The 26963-nt window shown below is 43.8% G+C and overlaps 1 protein-coding gene across 10 annotated transcripts in view; it reads right to left on the bottom strand.

Moving 5' to 3' along the window:
* HTT (huntingtin) overlaps positions 1-26963 on the bottom strand; it is a 381175-nt gene that overhangs the window by 237802 nt on the left and 116410 nt on the right. For all 10 annotated transcript variants that reach the window (XM_084859889.1, XM_084859888.1, XM_084859886.1 and 7 more), the window contains 5 exons: positions 26734-26834; positions 16851-16997; positions 15044-15164; positions 14680-14756; positions 1048-1199 (listed from right to left, as the gene is read on the bottom strand). In XM_084859889.1, coding sequence (XP_084716015.1) covers positions 1048-1199; positions 14680-14756; positions 15044-15164; positions 16851-16997; positions 26734-26834 — 598 coding nt within the window. The remainder of the gene's footprint in view (positions 1-1047; positions 1200-14679; positions 14757-15043; positions 15165-16850; positions 16998-26733; positions 26835-26963) is intronic.

Raw genomic sequence — 26963 nt, forward strand, 5'->3', positions numbered from 1 at the left:
GGAGACAAGGCAGGGCTTCCAAGGCTGATTTCAATGACTGAGCCACATCATAAAGCAGCAGGCAGTTGTTTAGGTATCCTGGTCCCAAGTCATTTATCACTTTATAGATTAAAACCAACACTCAGTTGTGCTTGGAAATGGACAGGTAGCCAGTATAACTGTTGCAAAATTGGGATGATACCTTCCATACATCAGGTCCTAGTTAATAATCATGCTGCTATATTTTATTTATTTATTTATTTATTTATTCATTCATTCATTTCATTTCATTTCTATACCGCCCAATAGCCGAAGCTCTCTGGGCGGTTCACAAAATTTTGATTGATCTGATTTATACCCCGCCTTTCTAACAAAAAATGGCACTCAATAGCTTACAAAAACAATCTAAATAGATTAAGGATGCAATCCTATGGTGATGCCCATAAGCCCCCAAACTTGGAGGCTTACAGGCATCTGACGCAGAGTGGGAGGAGTGGTGGCGGTGATCTTTGCCTCCATGCTCCTCCCGCTCTGTATTTTGGCTACACAGGCTTCTTCGCCTGTCTACCTGGGGTGCATCAGAACAGGAGGAAAGGAGGCTGGGGAGGCCCTGGAATACATCATATCCCAGCTTCCCCAGTCCCCTGCCCACCCACTGGCATGCCCTTTTTACTCCCTCTCCAAGGTTGCCTTTACAACCTTGGAGAGGCACCCGGTGTAGTTCTCTCCGTGCTGGCTGTGAGGGGGAGGGGAGCGGGATTCCTGGATCCGTAGTCAGAGTGCTGGCTCCAACCTTGGATCCAGGAATCTGACTCTGTCTAGGGCCCATATGATTGCTCCATAAAATAATAAACACATTAACATACAATAAAAACATAACTATTACAGAATAGTGTAGCACATTCTGTGGTTTCCAAACAGTCTTCAAGGAAACAATCTAAATGAGATGTCACCAGTGCACAGAATGAGGGGAAGCATAAGAGAGAGATAAAACAGATATAAAATCGTAGTGGTAGCAATAAAACTGCTGATTAACATTAAATGATAAATATTGAACTTTTCTCTTACCTGCAAGCAGGTTTCCAGCCAGTATCAAAGCATCTTGATGGGCAGACAGATCCAGTGGGAACCAAGCTGATGAAAGAAGGGACAGAACCAAACCAGCCATTCCAGTAGCGCTACTCTTTTGAGACTCTTCTGTAGAACCCAGTAGGGAAACACTGGAAGTTGAATTATGAAATCAATTTCCACAAAAGGAGATGCAAATAGTAATGCACAACAAATGTAACACAGTATATAGTTCATGCTAAACTAAAAAATGAAACATCCAGCAGCCTTGTTCTTTAATACCCATTTGGGGTAAATTAACAATTACCTCAGAATGACAAGCCCCCTTTTTCATTATAATTGCACAAAACAAGCAGTGTGTACTGAGGCATTCTTTCCACCTCACTGCTGTGCGTTATACTAACCAATGAAGCTGCACTGCAACTGGACAGAGATGAACCTGTGAGTTAGCTTTACAACAGAAGAACCCATCACTGCTGAGCACAGTCTCCTGAGGGCCAGTGAAGAATTCAGTCACATGCTCAGCTCTGGTGGGTGAAGGTTCACCAAGCACCATTCAACTAATCCTGATCAAAAAGATGAAGATCTGGTCTGGTCCTTCCCTACCAACATAATGTGTGCTTTAGCTTGATGTTGCTCTCTGAATGTCTTCTAGAATCTCCAAATGCCAGAGGGATCATCTTTAGCTTTAGCCTGCTGCCCAGTTATAGAAAAGGTAAAAATTTTTACTAGCAATTCATGTCCTTGTGGGAAACAGGAGGGCACTCTATATCCCCCTCCCACATAGTCAGGAGGCAGGGTCAGCTGATGGTTAACTCCTTCATGGGAGAGCTCCCAATTTCCCACAATGGACTGGACAAAAGCAGGAATGCTAAATTCCCAACAGGAGGTAAAGCAAAAAGCAACTAATACACAAATGTGGCAGAAAAGAGAGTGAAAAAGTCACAAGAAACAACACAAATAGAAATTAACCAGAGCAGCCTTCTCCAAGCTGGTGCCCTCCAGAGGTTTTGGATTTCAACTCCCATCAGCCCCAGCCAGCATGGCCAATGGTCAGGAATTCTGCGAGTTGTAGTTCAAAATATCTGGAGGGCACCATGTTGTGGGAGGCTGAACTACAGAGAAATTCCAGACGACCTACTTTCCCATGTGCCTATCATTGAGAAGGACAAATCTTGAGCAGAAGGGAGTGGGTAGAATGCCCACCTGCCTCCCTTAAAAACTGGAATTCAGTGGTTTACAAATTCCCTTTCCCCTATGGAGACAGGAAGGTATTCTTTACCTATGGAGATATAGAACAGCGGTATCTATCTGCATTCTGGATCAGGAGTCCTTAGTAGGGATGAACCCTCTGTAGAACTCCCCTACCAAATGCAGCATGTGCAGATGCAAACGTTTCTACCTTGCAATGTATCTTAAGCATATATACCCATAAGGGTGCCCTGCAAATCTCATCCAAAGGACAATTACTCCAGAACATGACAGAAATAGAAGCATCCTGCAATTATTGTTCCATGATCCCCTGCAGTTTCTTCTGGCCAGATACCATAATAACCAGGAGTTGTCTTTATTCAGACTTTATCCTAAAGGAACTCTAGGATATTGCTCACATTCAGTATTTTTTTTACTCTTCACATTTAATGGAATGTAGCATTATATAACCTCGAAAATGGCTGTCTCCTTATACACGCCGGCATGTCCAAGACTTATGCATGTACCCCATGGAGGCTAAGCATTGGTGTTCAGTTTCCAGGCTATCAGATACAATAGATCTGACTTAGGAGGGCAAAGGGCACCCTGATTCAGCAAATCTGATCTTCTGGGGAGTTTATTTATTTATTTCATTTCTATACCGCCCAATAGCCGAAGCTCTCTGGGCGGTTCACAAAAATTAAAACCAAACAACACACAAAAAAACAATTTAAAATATATAGAACATTAAAACCACAATATAACAATACAACCACAATAAAACCTAGCAGTGGTGCAGGAGTTTAAAATACAGATTTAAAACAGCAAAGATAAAAATTTAGAAAGCTAAAATGCTAAAATGCCTGGGAAAATAAAAAGGTCTTCACCTGGCGCCGAAAGGAATACAATGTAGGCGCAGGCGAACCTCACTAGGGAGCTCATTCCAGAGCCGGGGTGCCACAACAGAAAAAGCCCTCCTCCTAGTAGCCACCTGCCTCACTTCCTTTGGCAGGGGCTCACGGAGAAGGGCCGCTGATGATGATCTTAAGGTCCGGGCAGGCACATATGGGAGGAGGCGATCCTTCAGGTAACCTGGCCCCAAGCTGTTAAGGGCTTTGAATGTTAACACCAGCACTTTGAATTGGGCCCGGAAATGGACTGGCAGCCAGTGCAGCTGGAAAAGTACTGGCATAATATGAGCTTGCAGGCCAGTCCCTGTTAACAATCTTGCTGCCCTATTTTGGACCAGCTGAAGTTTCCGGACCGTTTTCAAAGGCAGCCCCACGTATAACGCATTGCAGTAATCCAGACGAGAAGTTATCAGAGCATGGATAACTGTAGCTAGGCTATCTCTGTCCAGATAAGGGCGTAGTGAGTTGCCAAAATTTTTGAGGAACAAACATTTACCACATCTGTGAACCATGGACATCCAGGCCAGTAAGGTGTTTTCAGTAGAACTTAAGCCCTCTGATCTCAGATTTTCTGTACAACCAACAGCAGAGGAAGAAGACCACCAGAAGAAGAAGATCACCAGCAGAAGAAGATATGGTTTGGCATGAAGATAGAACTGGGAAAGCACCACAGCCCCCTCTGCTTCCATTTTTAGAAAGTGGGCAAAAATATTTGTCTTCGTGTTCACCTGGTTTTCACAGAGGTCCATAATCAGAGATTAACTGATATTTGAGATTAACTGCTGGAGTACTTGTTCATGGAAGAACTCCTCTGCCTGATCCATTGTTTGCCAACCAAGCCCATCTGCCACTGAATTGTAAATCCTGGCTATTTCACCTTCAGGGTAGCAGATTCTGTTCTTCCCAAGACATGAACGCTTTGTGAAGGGAGAATGATCTAGCTCAAATATTAATGTATGTCTTTGCTATGGTATTGCAGTGAGGAGTGAAATGCTTATCTCTTATTGGGTCCAAGAAGTCCAACAGTGCAATATGGATGACTCAAGAGTTTATGCCAGTTTATGCTCCTTCTTCTCTCTGTGTGGACCACATGCTAAGCTAGAGCTAGAGCTTCTAAACAATAAGACCCATCCTGGAAGATTGTCATCAGTTACAACCCTCCAAGGTACTCTCAATGGCATGCTCCTGCAGAACGTGTCTTGGTGGGTCCAAATGAGAAAGAAAGGGCTTGTACATATCTGGAACGATGCCTCAGAGGGAGGAGTGAGGTAAAAAGTTCCCCTTCATCAGCCTGGCCAGGACTAACCATCATTTGGCTCCTCCATTCAAAACTCTTTTATACAATGATATTCCAGTTTTCCTATCCCTAGTATGTCTCCTAGATGGTAAAAGCCATTATTTTAAACTCCAGACTACCCCAAATGAGGGAAAGACAATTTATAAATGTAGTAAATAAAGTAATGGAGACTCTCCTGCCTCGCATCCTGGAACTGCCAAAAACAAAACAAAACAGTTTGCAGTATATTATGGTCTAGCTCACTGTGTCCAAGCAAGACACCATCATCCCCAGGTACTGAACCAAGGTTATCACTCCTGTGCATGGATTCTTCAGTCAGTAGGAAATTAGGATGATAAATCTGTCCTGCCATTCCTCTGAGAGGAACGACAATCCTTGTAGACGTTTCAGGACTCCCAGACACTTGACAGAATGTGACACAGCTCTTCTCTCTGTTTATTAGGAATCCGTGATGGCTGAGACACTCTAAGGTCATTGTCACATCCATCTGTTCCTGTGAACAGGATAGTGAACAAACTAAGATGCCACTCAGGTATAGAAATACGGTCACTCCCCAAATTCAGAAATGGGCCCCCAATGCTAGCTGGGAGGCCAAGGGGTAGGGTTGGTGAGCTGGAATTAAGAGCTGTTAGAAGAAAACTCAGGAAATGTTGGTGGCTGTTCCAAACAGGAATATGTCGGTAGGCCTTGGTAAGATATAAAGAAGATAGGAAACTCCCTCTAGCTTTCTTATATCCTAGCTTTCTTATCCAGTTTCTATGTGCATTTTTTCTTCCTGAAAAAGCAATTTAATCACTTGAGATCCAGAGTAATTCCCATCCTTCTTTACAAAAGTAAAGATTGAGAATACCCCTGAAGATTTCAGAGACTGGGGGGATAGCCCCTACACCAAGATAACTGGAACAGTGACCAGATCCCCATATGAATTTGTCCCATGATACCTTGCAGAATTCTAGTGCATATCCTTCCAAAACTGTTTCCTGGACCCATGAACTGAACCTGCCTTCAGGGAATTTAGATTCTGCTATCTTGGTCCTGGAGTTCAGATCTACATCTTAGAGCTAGTATGGGAGGGGCCACAGCTATGTGGTAGAGCACACGCTTTGCATTCAGAAGGTCCCAGATTCAATCCCCGATATCTCCAGATAGGGATAGGAAAGAATCCTCCTTGAAACCATGGAGAATCAATACTGGGCTAGATGGACTAGTGGTCTGATTCACTGTAAAGTAGCTTCCTATGTTCCTAATTTGTTATGTCTCACTACCATGTAGGAGGTCTGGGCTTGTGCTTCAAACTTCATGGCATCCTGGGATAAATCTGCAGAAGAGAGCCTTCCACAAGCTATCCTTGAGAAGGTTCAGATTGGCCAGAAATGCAAGGCCACCTTGTCCACAAACAAAGAGCCTGGGCAAATGGGGAGTTAGTGGCTGAAACTTAGAAGGGTGAAGGAAGATGACTGAAAACCTCTGAGTGCTGTGTCGGTTCTCATCATTAGCATCTTTGAGAAAACCTTCTCTGACCACTGGAGGTGGAGGAGGAGGAGGATCACTCAGCAACATCCAAAACTGAAACTGTCAGCATGACCATGAACCCCTGAGGAAGGGCATAAAACCTTCTTAGGAAACACGGGGGTGGGGGAAAGTGCTTAATCCTTGCTGGTTCTAACCAGTTTTGACATATTTATTTAAAAAAAACAACCCTGGGAAGGCCACCAACAAAATGGGGGAAGGAAGGAAGGAGAAGAGGACCTGAAAACCAAACTAACCCACTTGCATTTGGCAGCCAAGGAACCTTCAAGTAGTTTGGTGTCATTGACTTGTAAATGTGGCATTGGAGAGCAGCCTGAAGAAGTAATGTTGTACTATTCACACCTCTTGACTTTTCTCCACAGAGAGCTGACTCACAACCTAAGATAAATCCTCAGATATCACAGAATAATTTAAGGCACTATTTTTCTGCCTGTATTTAATCTTGCATGGTGCTTTTGTGGAGATGTGGGATCCTGCCCTTTCTATAGTTATTAGGAGAGAAGACTGGCAACCTAAAAGCTTGTCTTACTAAAGGATCTGGACCTGTGCATTTAAGGCATGTACAACGAGCAGGAGTGGCCTGCCAGAAGGAAATCTGAACAATCTGAACTTCACTGAGCTGTGCCTGCATCAGGACTTATGTCTCAGATTCACAAGAGCCAACCACTGTGCACACCGGAGCCCCTGGACTATAATCTGGGGTAAGTGGTACCTGACCTACATTGCAGAAACCTTGGTCTGCCAGTGTCACTTTGGAAATGGCTGGATGAGCTCACTGTATGCTGGCCCCTCCTGACAGAAAAAGGAACTGAGTGATGCATGTTTTCCTGGATCTCTCTAGTACTTCAGAGTTGAGTTTATGTGGGAAGAGAGGGATCGGATTCTCAGGCCCCACTACAAGTGAGCTGTGCCAGAGCAGTGCCTAGAAAAATTCACTGATGGCAAGCATGGAGACACTTTCTCTCTTACTTCACTGCTCCAGCCCAGCATAGAGGAAGGAACACAGGAATGAAGGCAAAGAACAAAGAGAAAGGTCAGGTAAGGATGTGGAAGAAGCGGATCCTCTCTGCCCCTAGAAACTAACATTCAGTAGGCAGTATGCCCACTGTGCAATCCCCTCCCCATGGCCCGTTACCAGTGTTGTGAAGGGGAAAGGAACCAGAGAAAAATCTAAAAGGAAAAAAATAGAGAAAACACAATCAGCAAGTTCCTAGGAAGCTAAGCTGATACCTCGTTTCCCAGTTGCCTGGAAAGGCCAGCATGGAAGACTGGGATATATCCCATTGAGTTAATCTTCAACTGTCCCCACCATCAGACCAGATGGGAGAGGATATTCTGAAGGATGAACAATTCCCCCCTTTTCTCCATTAGCAGGGCTAATGAGCAAGGAGTTTGTGTCTTCCTTGTGTGCATAATAACTAAGTTTCTTTAGCGAAACATAAAGCCAGTCTCATGGTGAAGAGAGGCCCATCCTCCCTTCAGTTAATTAGCAAAGTATGGCCTTGTTTTCTATGCCTTGATAAGGCTTTCCACCTTTATACTTTGGACCCATTGCTAATGCCTAACTGAAATATAGCAAGAAATACAATCTCTGCATTTATTTTGATTTACAAGCTTGTCCTATTTTGGGTGCTTATTACAAATAAGCAATTTCCCGCCTCCCAGCTGAGAAGAGCAGAGGAAGCTGCTCCAGCTGGTCCAGGGACTACAGAAGCAAGCAAGCTCCCAGAGAGCGAGCGACCAGAGTGAGCAAACAGGGGGAGCAAACAGGAGTTGGCCAGGGGAGTTGCAGTGATAGAAGAGACAAAGGAGACAAGGGAGACAGAGGCAAAGAGTGGGACTCTGCTTTTAACCTCTAGTGAGTAGGGGATCAGGCACATTCTAGAACAATGAGAAAGCTAGACACAAAAAGGGAAAAGAGGCTATGGAAGGACAAGACTCTCCAGTGGTGGTGACCTGCAAGGTGTGTGCAATGTTTGTTTTCTTGCCTGAGAACAACATGGCCTACACATGCAACAAGTGCAAGTTGATCACGCTGCTGGAAGAAAAAGTAAGAGGACTGGAGTGGCGACTGTCGACCCTCCAGGGAATAAGAGAACACAAAGAGTTCTTGGACAGAATAGTGGAACTACAGCAGCAAAGTGAAGACCAGAAGCTTGAAGAGCAACAGCAAGCTGAGGCAGAAGTGGGAAATGCTGAGGTGAAGAAAAACGGAGTAGAGGATACTCCTTGGAAAAGAGTGACAGTTAGGAGAAGAAGAACTAGATGCCACTCTGCACCAATGGAAGCAATGGAGCTATGGAACCGATTCCAGGTACTTGAGGATGAGACTGGAGAACAGCCTGAAGAGGAAGAATTACAGGGGAACCTGCATGAGAGTGAGCAAGAGGCTGAAGGTCTGTCAAGCAGAGGCGATGAAACCAAGGCTTACAACAACAAGAAGAGAAGAGTAGTAGCAGTGGGAGACTCCTTGCTGCGAGGGATCAAACCCCAAGTATGTTGCGAAGACCCGTGGACTTGCCAGGTTTGTTGTCTCCCGGGAGGACGGATTAGAGTCTGAAAGGTTGCCTGCACTCATAAAGCCCACTGACAGGTATCCCTTTCTTCTCATCCATGTGGGAACAAATGATACCGCCAAGCGGAGCTACGAAGAGATCACGTCAGACTTTGAAGCTTTGGGAAGGAAACTCAAGAACTTTGGGGCACAGATAGTTTTCTCATCCATCCTTCCAGTAGTTAGAAGAGGGATAGTGTCAGGGTGGAAACTGAGCCGATAGAACCCCAGAGCAGTTCTGATTCTGAGGAGGAACAGCAATCCGTGGGAGAGGAGCGTGCTCATCTCTCACAGGCACAGCAGTGGGCAGAGATTCCTCCTGCCAGCATTCCTGGGATAGATAGTGACCCTGGCAGTGACAGAGTGCAAGAGGGGGGCTTGCTAGATGCTCGACGCAGATGCAGGGAGCGACGAGCGATGAAGGGTGCGGAAAGGAGGCGTAGCGCCCGTTTGGCGCGCAAGCAATGGTCGCGTCCCGAGAACCCAAGGGAAAGAGGGAGGATCTCTCCCTAGCCCATGTCAAGGGCTCTTTGGAGGGCTCTCTCAGTCTAATCTAGTAGCCAAGTCCAGACGCAGACAAAGGGATTCTTTTTAAAGCTTTATTTTTCTTTTACAACTTACAACTCTACAGGTAGCAACTAGATCTGAGCAGCAGCATCCCTATGCCCTAAGCTGGAACAGTTGGTCCCCGTTTGAAAGGCAATTACTGGAAGACCCCTGAATATAAGGACTAGGGAGAATCCCTCCCCTTTTCCCTTGGATCCTCTGGGCGCAACCGTTCTTTGAGCGCCAACCGGGCGCTACGCCTCCTTTCCACGCTCTCCATTTGGCGCCGCTCTCTGTGTCTGCGCCGCGCATCCAACCAGTCTGCTATCGGTGCTGGGTCACTCCCTGGACTGCTTTCTAATCTAGGAATGTTGGTGGGAGGAATCTCTGTCAGCTGCGGGCCCTGGGAAAAAGGGGCGCGCTCCTCTCCCAGGAGCGACTGCTCTTCCTCCAAATTAGAACTACTCTGGGATTCTATGGGCTCAGTGTCCACCCTGACAGCCCATAAGTTCAGGGTCTTCCCGTGATTCTCCTTCAAACGGGGGCCAACTGCCTAAACTGGAGCATAGGCTACTCTGCTATCTTTCCCCAGTGCTGTTCCTTGCTTAGTCGCTGGTGATTAGCATCTGAAAGAGTCATTACGTTGTAAAAGGATTAAAGCCTTCAAAAGAATCCTTTTGTCTGTGTCTTGAGTTGGCTATTGGAGTAGACTGTAAGAGGCAGCTACGGCGCATCCTGACAGATAGAAAGGAAAAGAAAAAAACTCCCGGTGAATGACTGGCTATGAAGGTGGTCCCGGCACAAGAGATTTGGATTCTGGGACCATGGGCTATACTTCCTGGAAGATGGGCTGTTGGCAAGGGATGGGTTGCACCTCACAAGGGCTGGGAAGAATGTGTTTGGCCACAGCAAGAAGAACTTCATCAGGAGGGCTTTAAACTGAATCCTAAGGGGAAGGGAGATGTAAAGTTGGGGGTAACAACGGATGAAGGCTCATGCACCGCAACCGAGAGAACAGCTCTAATAATGCCCAATAATAGTCTTCAGAAACATGTAGGAAGAAAGCCAGACCATGAAGCACATAGTCTTCGATGTCTATATACTAATGCCCTGAATATGGGAAACAAACAGAATTAACTTGAACTCTTAATACAAGAGGGAAATTATGACTTGATAGGTGTAGAATGGTAGGGTTGGAAGCGGCCTACAAGGCCATCGAGTCCAACTCCCTGCTCAATGCAGGAATCCAAATCAGAGCATCCCTGACAGATGGCTGTCCAGCCTCGGCTTGAAGGCCTCCAGTGTGGGAGAGCCCGCTACCTCCCTAGGGAATTGGTTCCATTGTCATATTGCTCTAACAGTCAGGAAGTTTTTCCTGATGTTCAGCCGGAATCTGGCTTCCTGTAACTTGAGCCCATTATTCTGTGTCCTGCACTCTGGGATGATCGAGAAGAGATGCTGGCCTTCCTCTCTGTGACAACCTTTCAAGTACTTGAAGAGCGCTATCCTATCTCCCCTCAGTCTTCTCTTCTCAAGGCTAAACATGCCCAGGTGTTTCAGTCTCTCCTCATGGGGCTTTGTTTCCAGTCCCCTGATCATCTTTGCTGCCCTCCTCTGAACCCACTCCAACCTGAACCCTCAGTGTATCTGAGAGTTAGTGGGATGACTCTCATGACTGGAATACAGCAATTGAAGGATATAACTTGTTCAAAAAGGAGGAACAGAAAGGCAGGAGGAGTTGCACTATATGTGAAAAATACATATCTCTGCACAGAAATACAGGAGGGTGAGCTTGGTAGCCCCATTGAGAGCATCTGGATCAAAATAAATGGAGCAAAGAATAAAAGGAACATGGTGGTCGGAGTCTACTACCAGCCACCCAATCAAGGAGAAGATGAGGATGAAACTTTTGAAAAGCAAATAGCCAATGTTTCAAGGAAGCATGATGTAGTAATGATGGGGGAGTTCAATTTCCCCAATATTCGTTGGGAGACAAATTCTGCAAAACATGGCCCCTCCCGGAAATTCCTGACTTATGTGGTGGATCACTTCCTCCTACAGAAAGTAGAGGAAGGAACTAGAGGACTGGCTATCCTTGACTTGATCCTAACCAACAGAGATGACTTAGTGGGTAAAGTAGCAGTTACAGGAACTCTGGGGGAAAATGACCATGTTATACTTGAGTTCTTGGTTCTAAAGGAAGCAAAAGCCGAGTGTAGCCAAACGCGTACCCTGGATTTTAGGAAAGCTGATTTTAATAAACTCAGAACAATGATCAGTAAGGTCCCATTGCAAGCGACTCTGACGAGAAAAGGAGTCCAAGATGGGTGGAAGCTTTAAAAAAAAAAAATGCTCAAGGCACAATTACAAACAATTCCAACAAGAAGAAAACGTGGAAGACAACAGAAGAAGCCAATGTGGCTTCACAAAAAGCTTAGAGATGACCTGAAAACAAAAAAGAACACATATAGGAAGTGGAAGGAAGGCCAAGCAACAAAGGAAGAGTAGAGGCATTGCAGGAATGGCGTCAGGAAGGCTAAAGCTGAGAACAAGCTGAGGTTAGCAAGGGATGCTAAAAGCAACAAAAAGGCTTTCTTCAGCTACGTGCAGAGTAAAAGGCAGAGGAAAGAAATGGTGGTTCAGCTATTCAATAAGGATGGCAAAATGAGAACAGATGACAAAGAAAAGGCAGAGGTGCTCAATTCCTACTTTGGCTCAGTCTTCTCCCAAAGGAGGGTCTATGACCCCCCTGGCAAAGGCGAAGTACAGGCTGAAGGGGCAGGACTGCAGCTTGAGATTGATAGGCATATGGTCAAGGAACACCTAATGACTTTGAATGAGTTCAAATCTCCAGGGCCAGATGAACTGCATCCTAGAGACATAAAGGAACTGGCAGAAGAACTCTCAGAACCACTGTCTATTCTCTTTGAGAAATCATGGAAGACGGGGGAAGTGCCAGATGACTGGAGGAGGGCTAATGCAGTCCCTATCTTCAAAAAAGGTAAAAAGGAGGAACCTGGGAACTACAGACCAGTCAGTCTGACATCAATCCCTGGGAAAATTCTGGAGCAGAGTATAAAGCAATCCATCTGTAAGCACCTTGAAAACAATGCAGTGATTACTCAAAGCCAACATGGAGTGTCGAGAACAATTCCTGCCAGACGAATCTGATCTCATTTTTGGATCAGGTAACCTCCTTTGTGGACTATGGGGATGCTGTGGACATAATATACCTCAACTTCAGCAAAGCTTTCGACAAAGTGCCCCATGATATCCTGATGAGCAAACTAGCTCAAAGTGGGCTAGATGAAACAACGATCAGGTGGATCCACAGTTGGCTACAGAATCCCACTCAAAGAGTGCTTATCAATGGGACCTTCTCAAATTGGGGAGACGTAACGAGCGGGGTACCGCAGGGCTCAATCCTGAGCCCAGTGCTCTTCAACATTTGTATTAATGACTTGGAGGAGGAGGTGCAGGAAATGCTGATCCAATCTGCAGATGACACAAAATGGGGTGGGATAGCTAATACCCTGGAAGACAGAAACGAAATTCAAAGTGATCTGGATAGACAGGAGCGCTGGGCAGAAAACAACAGAATGACATTTAATAGGGAGAAATGCCAAGTTCTGCACCTAGGAAAAAGAAAACAAATGCACAGTTACAAGATGGGGGATACGTGGCTCAACAACACTACAAGCGAGAAGGATCTTGGAAATGTTGTCGATCACAAGCTGAATATGAGCCAACAATGTGATGTGGCTGCAAAAAAGGCAAATGCTCTTTTGGGCTGCATTAATAGAAGCATCGCTTCCAAATCTTGGGAAGTACTAGTTCCCCTCTACTCAGCACTGGTTAGGCCTCATCTGGAGTACTGTGTCCAGTTCTGGGCACCACACTTGAAGAAGGATGCAGACAAACTGGAGAGGGTTCAGAGGAGGGCAACAAAGATGATCAGGGGACTGGAAACAAAGCCCTATGAGGAGAGACTGAAAGAACTGGGCATGTTTAGCCTTGAGAAGAGAAAGCTGAGGGGAGATAGGATAGCGCTCTCCAAGTACCTGAAAGGTTGTCACAGAGAGGAAGGCCAGCATCTCTTCTCGATCATCCCAGAGTGCAGGACATGGAAGAATGGCTCAAGTTACAGGAAGCCAGATTCCGGCTGAACATCAGGAAAAACTTCCTGACTGTTAGAGCAATACGACAATGGAACCAATTCCCTAGGGAGATGGTGGTCTCTCCCACACTGGAGGCATTCAAGACGAGGCTGGACAGCCATCTGTCGGGGATGCTCTGACTTGGATTCCTGCACTGAGCAGGGGGTTGGACTCGTTGGCTTGTAGGCCCCTTCCAACCCTACTATGGTATGACTCTATGAAATAATGGCAATTTTATGTAAGGTCAAGTACCACTTTTAGATTTTGGAGAGTTCTTTGTAACAGGGGCAAGTTATTTAATAGCCTAAAAAATTAGTGGGAAATAGATCACTGAGGTGGTGTTGTTCTTTTCCCTTCAGAGAAAAAAAAAATGTATGAAAAGAAAACCATTCTGCCTAATAATTTGAAACCATGTTTTCACTTTTGAGTTTCTAAGGGCGCAATCCTATGAAGCTGCCGGACCTCTGAATTCAGAGTATCCTATGTGGGGCGGCTCAGCACAGAGAGGATCCTCTCCTCCCTGCTCAGGCTGCTATGAATTTCTGGCTAGATGCGTAATTTTGTGCAACTAGCTGGAGACCTCAGAGTTGGAACGGCGGAGGCTGCGCAGCACATAGGGAGCCTCGTAAAGAGGCTTCCATGGTATCCTGCCCCCAGGACCGCCCCCCTTTTGCCCTCTCCTTGCTCCATTAGTGAGCACAGAGAAACAGCCGGTGTGGAGAGAGCCACATTGGCTACATGGGGGCAGGGTGCGCAGTTTCTGGGAACTGAGCTCACAGTCCTGGCTCTGGGCTCAGTTCCCAGAAACCGAAAAGTCCTATGGCCCTCTAGATGGTGTCTAGTGGCCATAGAATTGCTCTTTAAGTTTTCAAACCTGTATTACAACATTATGAAATCTATCTTAAATTGCCACATAAATTTAAGATGATTCAATCTAATATTGGATTACTGCTCACAGTGGAGAAAGGAACCATTATCAGCAGGTCCTATGAGCCAATAGGTGTACAGCTAAAGAAAGGTATAGACTTTAGTTGCCTACTTAAACTTTGTTCAGAAATGCCTTAAATAACTAAAATTTACATTTCTGACCCACTCTCTCTAGCAGGTGTGTGACTGACTAAATATCACAAAAAATGCAGCTATAGAAAATGTCAACCTATTAAAAGAAAACAATCCCACCTAATTCCCAAATGCCTCACACTTATCTTCATTGGGAAAAGTTCTTCCTCCTCACACTTTTAAACACAAATGAATTAAACAGTATTTTTGAATTAACAAAAGTTCCAGACCATGATATGACACCCTATCACACTAACTTTGATTTTCTCTTCACAGTAAGGTTCAACGGCAAGTAAACTAGAGCAGAACATTTCATAGCTGAATGAGCGTCCTCTGTTTTTGTAAACATGAACTCTAGAAGCTTGTACACTGGAGAAAGAAACATACCTGCAGTGCCATCCTACATTCCAGGTGCAAACTGGGAATGATGTGGACAAAAGACACAAAGCTTCACAGCAACCAAACTGGAAATCCAAACAGAAAATACATTGCTATCAATAACATGGGAAATATGACACAGCACTCCCACTTTAGCCTTCATTATATACTCTGAGATAGAAATAGTATATTTATAGAGAGGGTAAAAAAACACACCATACACTGCAATCCTATGCATGATTACTCAAAAGCAATTCCTACTGAGTTCAATGATACTTACTCCCAATTAAGTGCGTATAGGCTTGCAGCTTTAAATGTATTTAAAAATTCAACTGGTAACTTCTTAAGTCATGGATACAGTGGAAAAACTTACGGTTAGAGATCGTGTTGATGATGTTGTCAGGGCATGGGAAACTGCTGAAATAACCCTAGAAAGGTTATTTTCCGTTGTGACATCTGTTGGAGTCTGCAGCATGTTATATCCTCTGTATGTTCTAGAACAAAATTGATACATCTGTACATTATGTTTATCCACAAAATTTCTTATTCACCATGGTTATAGTAGTAAAAAAAAAAAGGAATTTGTCAAAGAAAGAACATTAAAAAGGTTTCGTCAATCAGATCTGATAACTTGAAGATCCCCGTTCTGTTCCTTGCAAATCAGAACTTGGAGCACACATCTCCATATTTGACATAGGAACCATTTGTTTTTATTGAGTATCTGATCTATATTGAAAGACAAAGTAAAGCTAGAGTAAATATAGAATGACTTTTCTTAAAGTGTGACACCTTTTTAGAATTAAATTAAATAGCAAACCGTAACAGCATCACAAATAGACTGTGCAAGAGAGTTTAATCCATATCACAGTCCAAAGCATATCACTTTTACTAAGCCATTAACCAATGTGGAAAACTCTATGTTAAAATAGTGATTTAAAATGACACATAACTAAATCTTTAAAATAATCCCAGGAAAGAATGCAATCAGAAAAACACAAGCTATAAAGGAGAAGTAGAACCATGATAATAAGCCTACAAACCCTACATGTATGCCACCCATCAAAACACATTTCGTTAGCTATCAACTCATATAAATATACATTATCACTGAAGACTCCTCCTCACCCATTTCTGTATTTTTAAAAAACCTTCATCTCCCTTTCTTGCACTATATTAATTGCAAGCTTCCTAAAACAAATTCCAAATAGCCATTAATCAAATGTCAGATTTTATAATAATCAACATAGTTGTTTATGCTATAACATGACAACATTGTGTAAAATGTTCACAACTTTTAAAAAATGTAATAATTTGAGATACTAGTCCCTTATTTTTGTGTCCACATTTCTGGTCCTGGAGGTGGTTTTGCTCTTGCTCTTGTTCTTTTGAAGGGCTGCCTTAAGGAACTGTAACAGATCCCCATCCCCAGGGGAGGATGAGGGGGAGGGGGAACACTGGGTGCTCTTGTAGTGGCTGATGCTGGACCCCTTGCCCCATTTCCCCCTAGGGCGTGCCCAGAGGGCATGGTACTTGTCACTTAGATGAAGAGGCCATGGTCTCAGTATGTACCACAAGGAGAGGGGCTGCTGCTGAGACTCTGCCATGGCTTCTGCTCCCCCTCTGGCTGTCATTCCTCATCAGATGTGGTGGTTCCAAAGCTTGGCAAAGTGAAGAAAATAGCACTGCTAAAAATACTCTTCCACACCGCCAGCTGGGAGGGAGAGAAGAAAAGGAGGAAAACCAAAGTCCTCCAAAACCTGGATGCCAAGTAGGACGAACAACTTCTGCTTCTACTGTTCCTGTAGAGGCTCTTTCCTTCTCTCCCTTTCTTTGGTTGGCTCTCAGTGCGGGACCCCCACCAGAGTTTGCCTCTCCCCATAAGGCAGGAACTGGAGCTATAGGGGGAAGCCTCGGCTTCTCTGGAAGATTGCCTCCCAGCCTTGAAGGTCAGGGTCTTTCCCAAGCTAGCTCGCCTCCTGCACTCAAGCGCAGAAACCCTTGCACCTACAAGAAAGTAAATTCAATCTGTAGCACAGACATATCTTAAAGAGGAGCTACCCTCAGTGGGCAAAATGAAGTCTGTATTCAATACTTTAAAAAATGGTGTCCAGATAATTATTTAGGAATTTGACTTGGGTGGTTTTCCTGCAAAACAAGGACACAGTAAAGCATAGCTCTACCTGGTGATCGTGCTTACTGCAAACTGAGAAGCAGGTTGAGTTTCATGCATTAGCAGTTTTAGATAGACACTACTTTGATCTCTTGCCACTGCTACTACTGGATCACCTTGTCCTTGGTCACAATCATAGAACAACTTTGGAACCAGCCTGAAATAAAGAGAAAGGCAGGCTATATTGCAGCTCTTACAAGAAACATGAAATGAAATAAAACATAAAATAGTCTTCAAGAGGTGTCATCATTTAAAGTAACAGGCCACCACCACTTAACCTTAATAGGCTTACAAGTACAATGAAACTTCAATATTTTAGATTTCACCTTACATTACAAATTTCCTGTGGTCACCACTGAGTACTGTGGTCATTATTCAAGTTATGTAAGTAAATCAATTCTGAACATGTACTACAAAGTATGTGCCTTGAGGAACAAGACTATTTCCTGTCAAAGCCTGCTTATATTATTAGTAAGCTTCATCTTTAGGCCCCCAACATATTCTGGTAGAGTTTGGACAATCGCGGGGGTAAAAGAAGCCATCATGGCTCCACCGTGCATGTGGCCACCGTTTGCATAATTGTGATACAGCGCTGGTTGCCATGTTGTCTGAACCCAGCATGCAGCATAGCAGGATTGGCTTCATGCCTACCCTACAACCCACAACTTGAAGTAGGGATGTGTGCATGGCACATGCAGAGGTGGGGTGGGGAAGCCACAATGGCTTTTTTTAACCCCTGTGATCATCCAAACACCCTCTCTCTCAACACTTCATTTGGGCCTATCCTGAATTAGGAGGGCAAAAAGAGGGTCATCCCAAGTAATGCTTCACAGCCATGGAACTATCTTTTCCTCAAAAGTTTTTATAGCAATGCATGGGTTAAAAGGAGTTCAACACAGTGCCACAACTAATTTAGCCAACCAATAAAGAAAGCTGATTTTTCAACTTTTTAAGCCTTCAAGGGGGAAAAAGCTTTTTTTTCTCCTTTAGACTCTGATTCGCAAAATGAAAAGTTGTTTCACTTACAACTAAGTAATGCGATTATATCCATTTATTTCAGAGGTTGAAAAACCTCCCGCCCACAGCCTAATTTCAAAAGCTCTATGCAAGAGATCAGTTCAGACCTCTGACAAGAACGATCTACCTCTCCCACAGCAGCCTACTGGGTGGTGAAGAAGAGAGAGAAAATTTGGTGGCAGGGACAGAGACAGAGAGAGGGTGGCAGACAGGGAAAGAACAGAACATGGGACACTTACCAAAGTTCCCTTGGGTTTCGTGCAATGTGAAGGTCCGGAGAAAAAAAACGGAAAAATTCAGGGGAAAAAAACCGTTTTTTTCCCAAGGACTGTTTTTCCCAGAAAAAATGGAAAAATTGAACACCTTTGGGTTATTTTCTTTTAGAGTTTAAAATTAGTATTCGAAATATTTTCTTTTAGAATTTTAGACCAAGCATTTATATATTGTTACCCAGCCTTTATTCCCCCCCCCCCCATAATGATTTCTAAAAACTACGTAATAAGAACACTTTTATAGAAAAACTAGAGATGTCAAATGTCTGGAAATAATGAAGCCATGGGGAATTTTTTTTAATCCTCTCTGTAAGATTCCCAGAATAGTTAGTTCTCTCATCTCTTATTAGAAGTATTGTTCTAAAGTATATTTTACTGATAGACATTTATGCTCAGTTTCCCAATATGTGAGTAGAGTCACCACTGTGCATTCTTGACAGTAAATGTGCACTCTTGACAGCTTGGGTTTTGTTCTGTAGAGTCCTGTGTTTCTGATGCCATAGCAGTTGTTATATGTAGTTCTCATCTATTCAGACAATAATTACAAATTTACTAACTGAGTTTACTTTTAAAAGTGTTTAAATATACAGATAATTTTATGAGCAAACGAAGACATACATAAAATAACTTTAGGAACAGAAAGGCTTCCTTATGTTCCTAAAGCATCCCTCCCCAACTTGGTGCCCTCCGGATGTTTTGGACTAGAGGGCCCAGCATTCCTGACTATTGGCCATGGTGCCTGAGGCTGATGGGAGCTGAAGTCCAAAATATCTGGAGGGCACCAGGTTGGGTAGGCTGTCTTAAAGCGATGAAGTGACTTTAGATCTGTAAAGAGCACTAAAAAATTAAGTACTGCTTATTTTTCCATGTGGCAACCCTACATATTTCTGAAGGGTACGTTAGTGGAAAAGACTGTAGATGTAGCCTTGTAAAGTGAGCTACAATATGGACAGTTTCAGGTAGGTGTTGGGCTTTATATGCTGTGGCAATACATACCTTACGCCATATAGCTAAAGAAGAGCTGGAAGCTTTTCCCCACAGGGAAGTTGGGTGAAAAGAAACAAATAAGGTGTCAGTGTATCTGAAGAATTTTGTGTGACAGATATTGAGTTCTCTACATGCATCCAGCTTGTGTCAAGCCTGCTCAGAAGGGTGAGAGGGCTCAGGGGCAGAATGAGAGCAGAATAAGTTTCTGCAACCTGTAAAAGACAATGTTTACTTTTGGTATAAACAAAGGGTCAGGAATGAGGATCACTCTCTCCTTATGGAACATGCATAAACGATCCTTGATAGAGAGTGAGCTCAGTTCTGATATGATGTAATTGCCATGAGGAAGGCCACCCTGAGGGAGAATAGTCTTAGCAAGATGGCCTACGGAGGTTCAAATGGACCCCTTGTCAAGGCCTTAAGGACTGTTAGCGCATAAGGGGAACCTGTCACCTCTCTGATGGATCAGTGCAGAAAAAAAAAAAGATTGACACAGGGGTAATGAAGTTAAACTAATGCAACCAAAATATAATTCAGTATTCTGAATTTGGATAAATATAAACTCTTACCTTTTAATAAGGAAGTGCCACTCTGTACTTTTGTACAGGTTACAGGGCCAGGAGGACTCACGTTCCTTCCAACTCCAAAATCTTTAGACTTGCTCTTTCTCCTCCTCTAACCCTTTGAGCAACCAAGGCAATTGGCTCCAATAAGCTCTACAGTGTTTCAAAGTTGGTGTATTGCATGTTATAGAATCAGACTCTCTGCTTTATAAACAACCTTTAAGTTTTATTTAAACAAGAGGCTTTTCTACAGAGCTTTCTCAGGCTGTGGCCTATCTCTCCCCAGTCCAGAATCAGTGGGTGCTGCCCTAAAACTTCCTGGTTCCTCCCAGGAAGCATAACCCATTCAGGCTGAACCCAGTAGTTCCTTCATATTATTACATCCCTTCTCTTTTGAGGAAGAATAAAACAGAAAATAAACTGGAACTTTACACATTGTCTTTCAGGTGTGCAGGTCATAACTTGCCCACTTCTGACTATGTCTGGGTTCAGTGATGACATCCTTTAGCTGCCATCCTTTATTCTGCTCCCTTGTAGACTCAAGGTGTGTTCTTGCTGCAGCCTCTTCTGCATTCATCTCCCCTGGACAGCACATGGCAAAGCTTCCTTATGTCTCATCCTCCATGATCCTGTACTGGTTACATGCTTGTCCCTCATTCAAATTCATGGCATCACCTGATTCTTCTGTTGTTTTCCTTAGATGATTTCTGTTATGTCTCAGTATTTGTCTGCTGTCCAACTGTACCTTATATGATTCTGGGTTATCATGTTGAATTGCAATTGCCTTGTCCCAGGCTCTGTTCTGTTTCCTTGAGGGTTGTACTCTCACTGTGTCCTGTGGCTTTAGACCTGGAAGATCTCTAGCTGATCGCTTGTAATACAAGGCCTGTCTCTGTTGCTGCTGTCTCCTCTGTTCACCAAGGGATACTCATGGAACCCCTGGATTTGATAGCCTCCCACTTGGTGGTAAAAGTGCCTTTGTTCTTTGACTCATTAAACTTTGTGCTGGACTTGAGTTTAGACACTGGGGTGGAGTGTTCCGATGATCTAGATATGGGTCTGCCCCTACCGCTTTTGCTTTTCTCAAGGGTTTCTTAGCTGTGTTTACTACGGATTCTACTTTGCTACTACTTTGAGAATACCTAGGTGATGAAGTGGTGTGTTGAAAATCCCAGTCCTTGTTGAATTTTTGGAATTCTGGTGCAATGAACTGAGGCCCATTATCTAACCACACAGTGTCTGGTATCCCGTATTGTGCAAAGTGTGTTTTTATCTTACATATGACTATTCTGGCAGAGATATCTGATAAGTAGTCTATCTCCCAAAAATTTGAAAAGTAATCTACAATGATCATGTATTCCTTGTCTGCCCAGCTAAACAAATCCACATCTACTTTTGCCCAAGATCTGTCTGGAATATCATGCTATAATAGTGGTTCTTTGGGTTGGCAGTCTTCCCAGAGTAACTGCCCCCACCCCTGAACAGAGTGAGCAGTCACCCCTTGAGGAGTTGGTTTCCCAAGACTGACATATGCCAGATGAATGCATTCCCTACGCTATCTGGAAATAGCTGTCCCTGACACCTTGCCAAGGGATGCATCCATAAAGGACACAAGCAATGATTCAGAATTCCTATGTGCAGCTGTCCTGTCCAAACAGACATGGAGAGATCTCCTAACACTGAGCATATACCAATTCTTTTCTTGCTGATGTTTTGGCTTAAGGCAGAAAGATGGTGAGACCACCTCATGGGACCTATGGAAAACTGAATTTACCTTTGGAATAAATGATAGATCAGGGCAAAGAAGCACCTTGTCGATGTGGAAAGCGCATAACTAGGGACTAAAGGACAATGCCCCAAACTCCACTATCCTGCATGCACTAGAAAAACCATTCCTGCATGCATTAGAAAAACCGTTCTCAAGGTAAGAACTCTAAGAGGGATTTTACCCATAGGCTCAAAGGGTGCCCCCATAAGTGCTGTAAGAATCCAGTTTAAACTCCATGAAGGAATCCTAAGGATGGTCACAGGGTTCAACAACGCTGCCCCTTTTAGGAACTGGAGAATGTGGGGATGGAAAAACAGGCCTCTAAAACCAAAAAATGCTATTCAGAGCTGCTGCCTGCCATTTCAGAGTGTTCATGCTCAGCCCTTTTGATAGATCTGCATGTAGAAAATCCACAATATTCTGAAGCTGCTCTTGTTCGGGATTCCCTCCCTTGTGCTCACACCAAAACAGGAATGCCGTCCAAATGTTGGAGTATACCCAATTAGTAGAAGGTGTACGTACGTCCAGAAGTGTAGCAAGGACCCATTCAGAACAGCCTGGTCCCCCTCAATCATTTTCTCTCTGATCACAGATAGGATGATACAGACACAAGTAAATTCCCATCTGTCTTAGGTGAGCCACTAACAGTGCCAGAATTTTTGTAAATGCCCATAGTGCAGACATAAACCCAAAGGGCACTGCCCTGTATTGGTAGTGTTTGCAATGATAAACAAACTGAAGGAACTTCCAATGACTGGGCCTGATTGGCACATGTAAATAGGCTCCAGGGAGATATATTGATGCCAAAAGTTGTCTTTGGTCAGGGCAGCTACTATTGACATCAGGGTTTCTATCCTGAAGTGTAGTTTCTGGATGAAATTTTCAGCCATTTTAAATCCAAAATGGCTCTGACAGCCCCATTTTTCTTGGGAACCAAGTAAAAACTGGACTAGAACCCAAATTTTTCCTGTTCCTGTGGAACTGGTTCGATGGCTCGGGTGTCCAACAGGTGCGGGATAGCTGTTTTGAACATTTGGTGCTTTGTGGGATTTTCTGGATTTCCGAGTAATCCAAAATTTGTTCTGGGATGATAGGCAAATGCCAGGGCATAACCCTGGGTGACAGAGTCCAAGGCCTAGGCATCTGCCATTGTCATTGACCACTGATGGGCAAACAGTGGATGTCTGCCCCCTATTGGTCCTGGGGTGTCATAAGGCTTGGTGTCAGAAAGAGTGTGGCTTCTTTGAGCCTTTGGTCATGTTTTTTGATGTACTTACTGACTGACCCTTCTGTTTGTATGTCTCCCTGCTGCATGGCCACTTAGCCTTGGACCCTGAGTATCAGTTCATGCTGGCTCACCACAGCTGGTATGCAATGGCTACAATATGTCACTTGCTGATAAGCTGGGTAATAAACCTGCCCAAGGCTGGAAAAGGAGGGAGGATGCCCCGAGCTGGGGAGTTTACCAATCCAACAGAGATGAGTCGGCGAGGCAGAGAGAAATCCTTTTAGCAGTCCAGAATCAAACATCAGGAATTCAAGAGTATAGGCTGAGGTTCAGGCTCAGGGTCTAAGGTGAGACTGATGAGATCCGGTGTGTAGGTACAATGTTGTTCTCCAGCATTTTTGCCCCTGCTTGCTTCCTGCTTTTAATTGCAATGTCCAGGAACACCTGCTGGCAATCTCAAAGACAGGTGGTGAGGGGGCTTGAGCTGCTTCTGTGCTAATCTATTCTCCCAGGGAGAATGGACCCCCTCCGCTGCCATGAGTTCCTCCTCTGGCACCACACATTACTGGCTATCACTGGTGTTAGTGGCCATTTCTCCTGTGCTGTTGGGGTGACCAGCTTCCATCCCCATCTCAGCCAGTGGAGAGGGAGAGATGTCTGTTGGCTCCTATCTACCTGCTCTGTAAGACAAGGAGATGGCAGGGTCCACCATTTCCTGGCTGCCTCATACTTTGGTGGCTTGAGCATCACTGCGCAGCCTTGCAGCCAAAGGAAAAGGGTGCAAAAAGGGTGTAGGGCAGAGGGTGACGGTCACGGCAAAGATAATGCTCCCTCCTTTGCGCTGTGTGGAAGGGTTTCCAGTCCTAACTAGTGTGTAGCGGGAAGGAATGGGGGAAAGCAGAGAAGACTTAGCAACAAAAATGAAAGTAAAAAAGATGTGGTGAGCACAGAACTCACCAGAGGCCCTGTTGCACTGCCAATAGGCTGGACTGGAGAAGAGGGATATCCCTCCCGCAAGAGGAAATGGCAAGACGCTAGCCCTGCCTACTGATGGAAGATGAGGTCTGTCCCAAAGGATAAAGAATTATGAATGTCCTCCATGAGTTGTGGGAAATGTAAGCCTCCTCTGTTTATATTAAGCATCTAGAGATTTCCTATTTGTGTCCCCAAGGTCCTCTACAGGAAGGTCCATTTTCTCATAAAGTGCTATATCTGAAGGTCCCAGTTGAACATTAAAATCTCTGATCAATAATATTTGAGCATCTGGCTGGAGACAGTGAACAACTTCTAATATGTCATCCAAGTCCTCCCAATTTTTAAATAAATGGAGTTTTGCCCCACTAGGTGGCATATAAATGTTTACACAAAACACCAAATATCACTAACCTTTCCAGCAAATGCTATGGCAGGGGTAGACAACCGGTGCACACCAGATATTTAGTACTACAAACCCCTGAACACTGATCATGCTGCCTGGAGCTGATGGGAGTTGTAGTCCAAAATATTTAGAAGGCACCAGGTTACCTACCCCTATGTCAAGACCTTGATCTCTAGTATGCACTGCCATCTGCTCGTCACAAGGAATAATGCAGCAGATATCCCTGTTCGAACATGAAGCTTTTTATCCCCAGGCTGGGCATAAAAACACCAGGCTGGGCATGTTGCCTAAACAGGCATGCTGTGGGTACTAACAGCAGAAGTCCCTTTAGAGGCTGGAGCAGTTTGCCCGTTGTTTCTCAAATCATGGCCCTGTAGCTGATCTGCCATTTCTTTGTTTGGAAACAGTTCATTTTTCCTTCACAGCCATGAGCACAGGAAGAGAGACAACAGTAAAGAGAAATGGAGGCCTTTCTGAAGAAACAAAGACCACAGATAAATTTTTTAAAAAAATTGAGAGAAGATGTGGATCAGGAGAAGGTAAATGGATAAAAGCAACTAAGAGGCAGAGTAAGATCCAAGAAGAGAGGAGCTGAATAGCAGAGCTATTCTGGGTAAAGCAGGGGAAAGAATTGTGGAGGAGTATAGCAGTGCCAAGCCTAAGACAAAGATCTAGAGCAGTGCCAAGCCTAAGACAAAGATCTAGAGGTTGCTGTTCTTCTGGGCAATAGGGGGAGTTATTGGATGCCTCCTCACACCAAACAGAGAGAAAAAGGGTGGCCCTGTCTACGTTTGGCTCTGCCCCTGCCCATCACTGGCTTCAGCTCCACCCACTGCTGACATGTGGCCCCTGACAGATTACCCCAAAGGGATGCAGACCTCAACAGAAAAAAATACCCCCAAACCGATCTTATTTGAAAGACAGAAATATAGTTGATGGAACATCTTCACATTACATTTTAAATTGTCACAGCTTTCCATATGGTTCCGTTGACAATGAGGTTGCATGAAATTGCTAAGAGTTCTCAATTATACAACTTTTATCTCTTCACATAACAAACATTCTCAAAGGTCTTTGAGGAGAAATTTCGACATCATTAACATCTGGTCCTCACTAGAGCCCTTGCAGTCTCTGTTTCAAAGAGAAATACTGCAAATATATTACCCGCAGCCTGAAAATTCAGTAAACAGTCTTGCAGCCTGCCCAGCTTTAGCTGTGTCCAGTTAAATAGCAGTTTAAAAAGAAGGCTTATATTCTGCATGATTCACTTGAAGTCTGGTCTCCCACTCAAGGGGTTGTTTTTCTTCTCCTCCTACAAGAGATCTAAGATTTATATTAAAACCCTGGTCCCAGTGTCCACCAGAAGGCAGACAGCTACAATGAGTGAATGCCTTACAACTACTGAAACTGTTCCTTGCTGAATCACCTTTGAGAGCAGACTGGACAAGCCAAGTGAATTTCCAGCAAGGACCTCCCTGAATGAAGAATCTTTGTCCTACTTAGGCACCCACAGATTCCTAAGCAGTTGGCTTCAAAGGACTTCCAGTTTGGAGTGTAGAAACAATCAACCACAAGATTCATTTGGAAAGGACTCCAAATGTCTTCCATCTTCACAAGTTACTTGGTTACATCAGTCTGAAAAGGGATATACCACTTTGCAAAATACAGCCTTCCATCTTTGCATTCTGATATGAGGAAGACAGTTTACGATCCTCCTGCCCCACATAATGTATGTAATGAATATACTTGTAAAAATCAATAACATTTCTTGCATCTGATGAAGTGGGCTACAGTCCACCCAGAAATAAAACATGTACCAACTCTGATGCAGGATCAGGCATATGTTGAAGACTTTTTTTATTCACCTCAGCATTTGATGAGTTTGGATGCCTGTCATTTTGATTTTATTGTTTGATTTTTGATTTTTTGTTTGCTTTCTGATGGCCATTGGTTATATTTTAGTATGTTTTAATTATATTGTATATTTATGCTTGTATATTTACATTATTGTTTTATTGCTGTACATTGCTTGGATATGTTTTACATGAGAAGTGTTATAGAATATTTTTAAATAGTCCAAGGAAGCTTATGCTGGAATAAATTTGTTAGTCTTTAAGGTGTCACAAGACCTTTTGTAGTTCTGGTTGTAATAGACTAACATGGCTATCCCTCAGGACAATTAAATTCCAGAATGTTACCAGTGTTGACTACCACCATGAAATGTCAGTCACAAAGAAGAACAAATATGTGTTTATACTTATGTAATTACTATATTCATTTTTTTATTATCAAGTCTGTGATGCCTACATACCACTTCCACTCATGCTATTCTAATATACATTTCTGCTACAGAAACACAGTATGTTCCAATACTTAAATGCCAACTTCACTGCTTCTCACATCAAAGTCCTGGGGTGGATAGGGGCATTTCTCAAGATGGTGTGTGCATGGGCATATGCATGTTTTCTTGTCTCACTGGCATACTCTACTCTGATAACTAGAGATGAGAAGGCCTGGAAAAAAACTGAATTTAAAAAAAAACTTTTTCCCAGGGACCATTTTTGTACTTGGAAGGAAATGGTGCCCTCAACCCAAATTTTCCCATCCCCCCTTTATTTCCAGGCCTTCACATTTTGTAAGTAATATTAATAATATTATAATTCTTCAGTTTAACCATTACCTCATTAAAGCAGCAGAAGCAATGTGCCTCACTCTGGGGTCTTCATCTCCAAGCAGAGAAATGACTACATGATTGAGCACCCGGTCCTGAAGTTTTAACAGCTATGGGAATAGGGTAGTACAAAGACTGATCAGTGAAAAATAGTGTTTGTGTTGAAAGGAAACTTAGATTTCTAAAACATAAGACATTTGAAAAAGCTGATAAACAGAACAGATAGTTGGCGAATAAGC

Source organism: Heloderma suspectum, chromosome 5, assembly GCF_057233095.1.
Source record: "Heloderma suspectum isolate Gila_16-S chromosome 5, 16-S_ref, whole genome shotgun sequence".
Classification (NCBI taxonomy): domain Eukaryota; kingdom Metazoa; phylum Chordata; class Lepidosauria; order Squamata; family Helodermatidae; genus Heloderma; species Heloderma suspectum.